Source organism: Cygnus atratus, chromosome Z, assembly GCF_013377495.2.
Source record: "Cygnus atratus isolate AKBS03 ecotype Queensland, Australia chromosome Z, CAtr_DNAZoo_HiC_assembly, whole genome shotgun sequence".
NCBI lineage: Eukaryota > Metazoa > Chordata > Aves > Anseriformes > Anatidae > Cygnus > Cygnus atratus.
In genome coordinates this window covers 25,238,022-25,248,669 of record NC_066396.1, presented here as the reverse complement: position 1 = coordinate 25,248,669, position 10,648 = coordinate 25,238,022, and the positions used below count along the sequence as shown (strand labels likewise).

General features: G+C 52.5%; 1 protein-coding gene across 1 annotated transcript; it reads right to left on the bottom strand.

Moving 5' to 3' along the window:
* Window positions 1-222: 222 nt before the first annotated feature.
* On the bottom strand, window positions 223-6,230 carry OTP (orthopedia homeobox). Its single transcript, XM_035553644.1, has 3 exons — window positions 6,194-6,230; window positions 4,833-5,242; window positions 223-753 (listed from the first exon to the last, which is right to left on the bottom strand). The coding sequence occupies exons 1-3, from the start codon at window positions 6,228-6,230 to the stop codon at window positions 223-225; spliced, it is 978 nt and encodes a 325-aa protein (XP_035409537.1).
* Window positions 6,231-10,648: the final 4,418 nt, after the last annotated feature.

Genomic DNA, 10,648 nt, shown 5'->3' with positions numbered 1-10,648 from the left:
ATGGAGATTGGGTCGGGGATGGGGATGGGAACGGGGACGGGTATTGGGATGGGAACGGATCCGGGGACGGGGATGGGGACTGGGTTGGGGATGAGGACGGGGATGGGGATGCGGATAGGGATGGGGACGGGGACAGGGACAAGGACAGGAACGGATCCGGGGGAGGGCGAGGCGGGGTCGCAGGTCGGGGTCGGCAGCGGCAGCGCGGGGCGGCGGCAGCCATTAGGTGAAGCTCATGGAGACTGTGTGCTCTAGTGCTTTGCGGCGGAGGGAGGCGATGCTGGTTCCCCGCCACACGTCGCTGCTGTCCGGGGAGCTGCAGAGCTGCGGCGAGCCCGTCACGTTGCTGGGGCCCGGCAGGGAGGCGGGCACCATGCCGGGGAAGGCGGGCTGGTAGAGGTGCGACTGCAGCCCGGCGCCGTTGGAGCCGGCCAGGCTGTTGGAGAGCCCCATGGAGTTGGGCGGCGGCCCGGCCGCCAGGCTGCACTGGGACAGGGACTGCGCCATGGCCTGCTGCCTGCCCAGCGCCGGCGGCAGCGGCAGCTGCGACACCCCCGGCATGGCGGCGGCGGCCCAGCGGGTGTCGTTGGCGTGGAAGGAGCAGAGGCTGTCGCCCATGGCGGCGGCGGCGGCGGCGGCGGCCGAGGGGAACTGCGGCAGCCCCGGCGTGGGCAGCAGCGTGCCCGGGGCGCGGAAGACGTTGGTGGTCTTCTTGCGCTTCTTCCACTTGGCCCGACGGTTCTGGAACCAGACCTGTCGGGGACACGGGGGGGGAGGGGGGGGGAGGACACAAGGGGGAACAGGGCAGCGACAGCTCCGTTAGCGACACCCGCCCCGACGGGGCGCACCCGGCGCGGCGCTAGGGGGCGCGGAGCCCCCGCACCCCGCCGCCGGCCCCGAGGCCGGGACGGGGGTGCTGGGAGCGGGGTCGGGGTGCCTACCAGCCCCGCCGGGAGGCCTCCCAGCCCCTCGGGTGCCGCCCGGGGTCACCACCCTCCGCGGAGGCGCGGTTCGGAGGAAGGAGGCTTCTCGCAGCCTCCCCCGGCTCTCCGCCCGCTCCTCTCCCCGCTGTCCCCTCTCGCCCTCCCGGGGCCTGTCCCCGGTCGCTGTCGCAGCCTGCGTGGGCCCGACCCCACCTGCTGCCCCGCCACGGGTTGACTGATGAAGCTGCCGGGATTTTGGGGCTCGACGCGCCCGTCCCGGGAGCGAGCTGCCTGCAGCCTCCTCGCTCGGGAGGAGGCGAGGCACGGGGAGACGTGCCCGGCCTCCCCCCGAAAGAGAAAATAATAATAACGGAGATGCCACACGGAAATAAACGACGGGGCCACGGCTCCCGCCCTGGCGTGGAAGAGCTTCGGCGCCGTGGGAGGCGACCCCCGGCCGGCAGCGGGGGGGGACCCCGGCCGAGCCCCCCGGGCGCAGCCGCTTGGTTTTGGTTGTTTTAGCACAAGGGGGTTTGGTGTGAGCGGGTGCTTTGCTCGGGGCAGGGATGGTTTTGTGGGTCGCGCTGCACCGTTACCGAAAGCAGCGGGATGCTTGTTAGGGGTGGGGAGGGGAGAGGGGAAATAAAAAATAAAAAAGGAGTCCGCTTGAAATCCGGAGGAGCGCTACTGTCCCCCGACCTGCTGGAGTTTCTCGTTTAATGCTAGATACCTGCGCTGAGAAATACCCGCGCCCATTAGCGGGAATGAACAGCTGTTAAGGAACTAAATGTTATATGAATAATCGAAAAATCGTGTTCAATTATGTTTTAGGGTTAATAGTTAAATTGCGGCTACAAAATCTTTTATGTTTCATGGTTTACTGGTGTTGTAAAGAATCTCCATCAGGTCTGATCGCCTCAGTTCATAGCTATACTGCATATGCTTTTAAAATGTGAATGTTTCCAGTTGAAAACTAGTGCATGACAGATTAAAATGCAGAGAAAACCTGGGGGAGATTTTGAAAATGCACACATGACAACTCTAGAAATATATTAACCACGAGCATTTGGCAACTTTGGACTCCTCTTAAAATGCAACTTGTACCTGAAAATTGTTAATACAACAGTGACAATCTAATGGACGTTGGAATCTAAAAATCTACCTTGATGATATCCGCTGTTACAGTAATATAGACATACTGTAAATGTATTTTAAAATATATAACCCGTTTAATTCCCCAGCTATAAATGTGTTAGAAATAGAGAGAGAAGGGGAGAGAATATCACTTTTCCTCTTTTTTTTTTCTTTTCCTTTTTTTTTTCTTTTTCTTTTTTTTTTTTTCTTTCCAGGAGCCAAAGCTTTATGAAGATCTCATTGGAATCCAGCGGATGATTAATGTGAAGATTTGGTAGGAAATCTGGAGAGCTGTATTAAAGCTCAGATCTCAGGTTCATTTCGATCAGCCAGCCGTGAACTCTGGGCCGAATTCATTACACTTTAATAGTGCTGGGAGAGGAAGAAAATGCAATTTCTCATTCCATTAGAAAACTAGAAAATACTCTCAGCTTGTCCCCTATTAAGATGTGGCAGGTGACGGGACCATTGTGGGGGACACGGTCAATGGAATTACAGCACATTATTTTTGTTCGTATAAAATATTGAAAGGCAAGCCTGACTGTGCAGAAGTTATTTCACTGATTTGGTTTTTATGTAAATAAAATATTGAAAGTTAATTAATCCGTGCTAGAGACTAATGATTATGCTTATTATATTGCATTTGATCGCGTAATTTGCATGATTCTCGCATTGCTGCTTAATAAGCCATTCCAGGTTATAAATAATTCTGAAATTGGTTTCTAATAATGGCATGCTATAAAAAGAATGGTTTTATTACACCAGCCTGAAAAGCAGAGCAATATCAGACATGGAATTGGACTCCCGTTTAAGCACCAGCCGCTTTAATAATTATTTAAATGTATCATATACATTAAATACAGATCTAAGACGAGGGAAGAGGTAATTTATCCTAGCATCTAAAACCCTTAAAAACATATACAGCCTCTATAAATTAACTATTTAGATCACTTCTTAATCAGCATGGAGCCCTCGTACTGCAAGGAATGTGTAGGCAATCTGTTAACTATAAAGAAAACTATAAAGTACTCGTATAAGAACATAAACCAATTACTATTTAATTTAAATTTGGTCAAGGAGCAGTGATACAGTAGATTGTGAAGTAAATACATTTTACATAAATTATTTTGCACTAGATTACATAATGTTAATCATTCTGAAGTGTTAATTAAGAAGGTTGTGTTGATCTGATTACTTTTTAAACTACAGAACATTATTGTAAAAAATATTTAAATTGCCACTCTATTAAACTGTTTTTATCAGCAGTCTCGAGCTATTATCATCGGTTTAAGATTATGCTGAGACCATTAAAACACTTTGTCTTTCTTCCTACGAATTTCTTTGATGTGCTGTTAGAAAATAACTATTTCCATTTTATATTTTATATTTTACTCCATTTACCACACTCCTAATATTGAAATTGGTATCATTAACCTTTGGGAAACCCAATAAAGTTTAATAGACCTCGTTTTCTTTTTTTTCTTTTTTTTTTTTTCCACAGAGTCAGTTGTCCAATTATATTTTATTTGTGAATCTAATTTCTTTCTTAATTTAAACTAATTACAGTCCCGTGTACGCTGGGTCAAATTGTTTTACTTTTTAAAAGCAGACGTGCATTTGCTGTCACATTCGGGAACGGGGGCAGTTTCTGCTCAGGCATTTCTGTCAGCATGCCTGTGTTTAGCCGAGGAGCCCGGGCTCGCCGAGGGGGATTTTGAGCTCCGGCACCGGCAAAGCGCGGCGGCGCTGCCGGTGCGCGGCTCCGAGCGCATCCCCAGCGCATCTTTGTGTGCGTTTCCGTGCCTCTGGCGAGGCTCAAGGCGGGCAGCCGCTAAATCAGCCCGCAAATCTCGCGCCTGAGTGGTCTGGCAGCGAGATCCATCGCTCCCTTCCCCGAATTTCTCCCCAGTCTGCGGGGCTAAACGGTCTCTTACGTGTGCATCCCTGCGTGCATGCGCGTGTTCGTGTAAGCACGGGCTTTAGGCAGGACGGAGGAAATACACCCCGGTGGGAAACGCACCCTACTCGCTTCTCCGCCGTACCTGACACCGAAAGCGGGGCTGGACTCCGATTCCGGACACAACCGCGTGGATGCAGGTGCCCTCTCCCCGCAGCCCCGCTGCCCGCAGCCCCTCCGGGGAGAGGCGGCGCCGCCAGGACCCCGGACAGCAGCCCCGGGGGGGGCGGACGGGGAACGGGAACGGGAGCGGGAGCTCAGCCTCGCTTCCGCCGGGCACCGGCACCGGCAAGCCGGGGCGATGAGCCCTGGCTCTGCGGGCTCGCCCCTTACAGCGGACCTGCCGCAGAGACCCTGCCTCCCCTCCCCTCGCTGTCTCCTGCCCCGCTCCGAGCCCACGCGTGGGCCGCGGGGAGGGGGCGGCTCCACCCGCGCCCCGCTTGGGACCACGGCGATGCGAGTGGGTGTAGGGGGGCGAGGGGGCGCCCAGGGGTGCAGAGTCCCCGGCGCCGCCACCCTTGGGCAGGGAGAGCTCTGGTTTCGCGTGAGCGAAGGGGCGGGAGTCAGCGCGGTTCGAGGTTTTCTGCCCAAACTGTTGCGTTCAGGGGCAGCTTTCCTCGACCGAGATTTGGGGGAGACCCCCACACACCCTCCTGTCCCCCCCCCCTCCTGCCTGGAGCCAGCCCGGGCGTCGCCGGATGCCTTTGGGGAAGGGACCAGCGGGGGCGGGCGTTGCGAGGAGGGGTTGGTTTTTTTTTTTTTTTTTTTTTTTGTTTGTTTGTTTGTTTGTTTTTGGGGGGGGGGTGGGCTGCTCATACCTGCACCCGGGACTCGGTGAGGCCGATGCGCAAGGCCAGCTCCTCCCGCATGAAGATGTCCGGGTAGTGGGTCTTGGCGAAGCTCCTCTCCAGCTCGTTGAGCTGCGCCGGCGTGAAGCGGGTGCGGTGCCGCTTCTGCTTCTGCTGCCCCTGCTGCTGCCCAGCCTGGCTGGGGTTCTGGCCGCCCTGCTGGCCTTGCTGCTTGTCGGGGTCTTTGGCGCTGACCGCTAAGGAGCTGGGGTTGGATCCCACCGTGGTGATGTCCTCCCCCGGCAGCAGGGTGGTCCCTTCCACCGTGTCCGAGTTGGGGGCCATATCTCCCGGGTGTCCCCCCGGATCCGAGCCCCCTACGCCCAGCCGACACTTCACCGCCTCCCGGTGTCCCAGCAGCTCGGCCGCATCTTTCATCCCTGCAGAAGCAAACAAGCCGTGGTCACTCCCCTGCAGCCGGGCAGGCGGCCTCGGGCTCAGCCCCGCAGGTGTCCATCGGAGCCGCTTTCCAGCGCGCCGAGCCGGCGAGAGGCATCCAGCCCCAGCCCCAGCCCCAGCCCCAGCCCCCGGCCCGGCGCGACTCGGAGCGGGGGAGAGAAAACTTTAGGGCGAGCCGCCCCTCATCCCCCTTAAATAACCATCTCCCCGCCGGGCCTCCCCTAACGCGACGAAGGGAGGGGAGCGGGGGGAGGGCAAGTTTTGCCGGGCTCGGCTTGGGGCTTTCCAAGCTAGGGGAAGAAAGGAAGGGGCAGAGAGAAAGAAATGAGACCCCCGCCGCCCCACTGCCGGCAGCTTCACCTCCCCGACAGATGTGCCGGGACGTCGGTCAGCCTGGCCACCTTTTCCCTCTCCTCCCTCCGCTCCTCCAAACCAGCGCATGAATAACCATAAATAGGTAGATACAGATATTTCTTTCTTTTTTTTTTTCCCTCTCTCTCCTTTTTTTTAATGAAAGAAAAGAGAAAAGAATGCGAGCAGGCAAGCAGGAAAAGGCCACCCCGAACTCCTTCGTAAATACCATCGAGCTCATCCGTCCTAAAATAATAATACTCATCATAATCGCAATAATGTATAGGTATGTGTATAAAAACAGGGAAAAAGAAATTAAATGATCCACAACTCGCTGTAGATCTACGCACTCCGTAGGTCTCCCTCTCTCTCTCTCTCTTTTTTTTTTTTTTTTTAAAGACGATGTTAAATCAAATTAAACTTTAATACAGTACAATTACTTTTAAAGGAATTAGCCCATTTAGATCGCATTAAGGTAAAATAAGGAACAAATTGTCAATTTCCTGCCCCGGCTTCCTCCCCGCTCGCCACCGCCGCCGGTGCAGCCGCCGCGGGGCGGGGGGGTGCTGGGGGAAACTCACCGAGACGGGCGTCCAGGAGGTCGGCGTGAGACAGCATCGCGCACCGCTCCAGGGCGAAGGCTGTTCCCCCCCAAATTTTAGCGGCCTTAAGTTATTTAAAATAGATATAAGATATAAGATATAAGATATAGATATATACAGATCGCCTAAATGAAAGAAAATTCGGTGTGTGGTTAAAAAGGGGGTCTCTTGCATTATAATGTCCTTTAGAGAGACGGGGAGGTGCTTAACACTTCAATGAACCCGTGAGCAGCTCGGCGCAGGGACCAATCAGGAGGGCAGCCTGCAAATGTCAGCGCCCGGAGCGCCCCGCTCCGCCCGCCCGCCGCCCGCCCGCCGCCGCCCCGGCCTCCCGCCGCCCGGCCCGGCCCGCACCGCGCCGCCGCTCCCTTCCCCTGCTCCGCTCGCCTCCGCCGCCCGCCCTCCCCCTCTCCCCTGCTCCCTTCTCTTCCAAAAGCACACTGGCCACCCCGCTCCCATCTCCGGGTCACCTCTGATTTATTATTATTATTATTTTATATATATTGTCTTTTTTTTTCCTCTTTTTTCTTTTTTTTTCTTTAATGCCTCCTCGGAGCGCACCCTCTGCCCCGACCAGGTCTGGCTCCCGGGGGTGTCTCGCAAGCCCCGCGGCACAGGGGGGGGATGCAAGCGGGTGGGTGCGGGCGGCCGGGCGGGCAGCGCTGGCCCCGCTCGCCAGTGGGGTCGCGGCGGGGGTCGGGGGCGGCGGCAGGATCCGTCCCTCGCCCGCCTGGTCCCGACGGCTGCGGGGCGGCGAGGGGAGAGAAACTTCGGCGAGTGCCCCCCGAGCGACCCGGGCTGCGCCGGGGTCCCTTGGCCCCCCGGGGCTGCCCGCCAGCCCCTTCCCCGTGTGCTCAGCGCACAAGCACACGGCAGCTCGGTCGAAAGGGAGCCAAACACGGCGCGTCCCAGCAGCCCGGGGAGCGCTGCCCTCCCGGCCGAGGTGTGAGAGCCCGTAAGCCTCTTTTTTCGGTTAAAGTTTCCAAGTTCGGCTCGCCTGCAAACTCAATTTAAAGCAGTAAATAAAGTTAAATGCTTTTTATTTTCCTCTTGAATATGTTAAACTACTTGAACAATTTAAAGTGCTTTGCACAAGTGAAGCGAACCATTTCTAATGTTCTGATTTTTCAAAGCCAGCCAACAACAAAGTTTAGATTAGTAATATATTTCTAACCAGAGTAATTTTCAAGATCATTAGGCATTTATGTAATTAGTGCCAAATCTATAAGCTTTTATTACGATTATTAGAGTAAAATCAGTATAAATTTGTACTAATTTACTACTGTTTAGACTTGGCTGTCAAGCCAAGAGGTTCTTATTGTAAATGATAACTGAGGAAATTAAGTGCAAAATTCTGTACCATTTCTGATCCGCTCCTAAACAATCCGTTTCAATTGTATTTGTAGCAGAACATAATGCCCTTTTAAAGTTATTTGACTTGTATTTTTATTTGCAAAACAAGAAATATACCCTCTACCCAGGCACAATGAAAACTGATATTTACTACTTCCGACTTGATTAACATTGATTTTTAATTCAAAAGTGATGCAATTAAGATTATTCATTTAGTGCAAATAAAGCTTCCACCAAAAAGGGAGCCCAGTGAAGTCTGTGTTAAATAATACAGCGCCAATGGCCTTTTTTTCTGCCGTCCAATTGACTTACACAAAACATTGTAAATACTGCATGCGAACAGATGTAAGAGTGGTTTTGTTTGCAGCTCAGATGTGCAGGGTTTCGGCAGCGACTGAACAAGGAGACAAAGGAACCGGCCGACCGATCTCTAGGGCAGTTTTGCTGCCTTTTTTTTTTTTTTTTTCCCTCCTCCCTGCTCAGATCTTTGGCTACATTGATTCAATTCAGCCTTCGAGACGTCGGGCTGTCGCAATGAACCTGGCTGCCCGGGAACGACAGCTAAGAGCAGGGAGAGAGAGACCCAGAGCCGGGCCACAATTTAGCTGGAGAGACAGAGGGAAAGAAAGGTGGAGGTGGGGTGGGAGTTTCGGGATTTCTTTTTGTTCTTTTTTTCTCTCTCTCTTTTTTTTTTTTTCTGTTATACGGGATGGGGGGGCGGTGGCGATGGCTTATTTCTTTTGCTTTATTTTTTTTCCTTTGAAAATTATTGTCTCCGCGCAGCTCCGGCGGAGGAGGGGAAGCCCCGGCGATGAAAATTCCCGAGAGTCGCCCTCCCAGCCCACTGTCGGGCCGCGGAACCCACGGAGCGGAGCCCGCCAAGCCGTCGCCGGACCGGTGCGTGGCCGGGCCGAGCGCCCGCCCGGCGGGGAGGCGTCCAGCGGCCGGCGGGGCCCCCGCGGTGCGCGGCCTTTTTCCGCTGCGGCTATGCTGGCCCTACCGGGGCGCGGGCGCCGCGACTCCGCTGCGGAATCAGGCGAGCGGTCCGGGCTCGGCCGGGGGCCGTCGGGGGCTCCGTTTCTAGCCGCCGCTGCCGGTAGAAAGAGCCGGGCGGTGCAGGTGCGTGCAGCCTGCTTCTGCGGAGCGCGTTGCGGGCAGCCGCACGGCGTGCGTGTGTATCTATTCCGTGTTGTTGTGTGTTTCAGGTCGATAAATAAATGTGTAATAGTTAATGTGCAGACACATCAGAGTAATAACAATGGGATGAAATCAAAGGATTATCAATCTCTGTTAGTAACTGCTGAATAACAATGTTGCAGTGTGATTGATAGCGCGCTTCATTTTATGACTTTTCTATTGCTCTTGATTTTTATAGCAGTATAAACAAACTAAATCATTTCTTCCAAGACTTCAGAGCACAATCGTCTTAAGGGAAGGGGGGAAATCGGAGAAGGAAGTCTGCAGGAGGGAAAAGAGGAGCAGGGCTGACACTTCAGCGTGTCAGAGAGAAAATGACAATGGGGTATATGTAAAATACTCTAATCACATTCAGCTTCCGCACACTCTTGTTTTGTCAAGTGCTTGAATTCACCTGGGCAGCGTTGTAGATGTATTTACAAGGATTTTATTCCCCGTCATCTTTCTATTTTCCCAGCGTAGCCAGAAAACTGCCAGTCAAGTCCATTCCCTGTTATAATTTACGGTATTCCCCACATGATCATAGGAACTGAAGTTCCTAACAAGGAAAGGCTTTAGCACAATGGCCCAAAATCTTCAGAGTGACGAGAGTGTCTTCAGAAATCACTTCAGAGCAAAGTAAAAGGATTTTCTATGACGGATCCAGTGATTTTTCCTCAATAAATAGGTTTTAGATTGTTACACACACGTAGAACTGGAACAAAGGGAACTACCAGAAAATATATTGGTTGCCCCTAATAAAATTTATTTAGACAGTTTACTTCTCATAAAAAATAGAGATTGAATTTCGTACAGGAGCGCCTGCCAAGGGGCTTGGCACCGGGAGATCATCTCCTCCCTCGCTTCCCTCTCCTTCCCTTCCGCTAGGCGCTCAGCGGGCCCGATCCCGGGGTCCCGGCTGGGGCCGCCGCCCCCCGCCTCCTGCCCAGGCTGCCCGACCCGCCTGAGTAAGGGCTGCGGGATCGGGGCGGGCCGCCTCGGAAGGCAATATAACCCTAATTCTCCAATGCTGTGACCCTGGAAAAAAAGGGTAGAGAACTTTCCAGCCCCCAGAGCTCTTTCCCTCCCCTCCCAGCTAAACTCAAGCCCTGATTGAATGAGGCTGTAATATAAACAAGTGTATTTAACCAATTCTGCTCTGATTTAGGAACAGAACCTTCTTTTACCAGAATAATTATATTTGGAGCAAGAAACACGATAAAATAAGGTTAAACTGCTAAAGTCAGCGGGGTGGCTTGGCGTAAATGGCTGATCAGGTTTGTAATTTGATATTTTATTTATGTATTTATTGAGCATCCATCCAGTTAAGGGGACTGCTGTATGCAGAGCAATGTAATTGCTTTTTACACTTAGCACACGCTCCCAGCGTTTATCAAATGTAACTTTTGGTTGCCTGGCTTGTTCGCGCTGCTTTTTTGGTATTTCCAGACAGCAGCGCTGAAATATCAGATATTATTATTCACATTCCCGCTCCTCAGTGCTGCATTGTAACATTGTTCGCTTTAATGAGAAGCGCCTCCCTCAATAATTAACGACCTCACATTTCCCTATTTTCTTGCCTGATGAAAAGAATCAATTTTAATTCATTGTAAATTACAGCTTTGCTTTTGAGTGTTATTTGCTTACAGAAAACAAATCAAGTGACTTAGGCTCCTGTTTACTTTTCCACATCGGCATAGCCTAAACACAAATGACAAATCAAACTATATCCTTTCGTTAGGCGTAATTTGGAGTTAAGAAATGGAAAAACATAAACACGTGTTTTTATTTCAATCAACCCTCTCGAAAAAAAAATGACTTATTTGGAAATGAAGGACAAGGTTGCCAGCAGCTACAGATCCCAATTTATTCATTCTAGTCAGAGCTAAATATGATGATCATCGC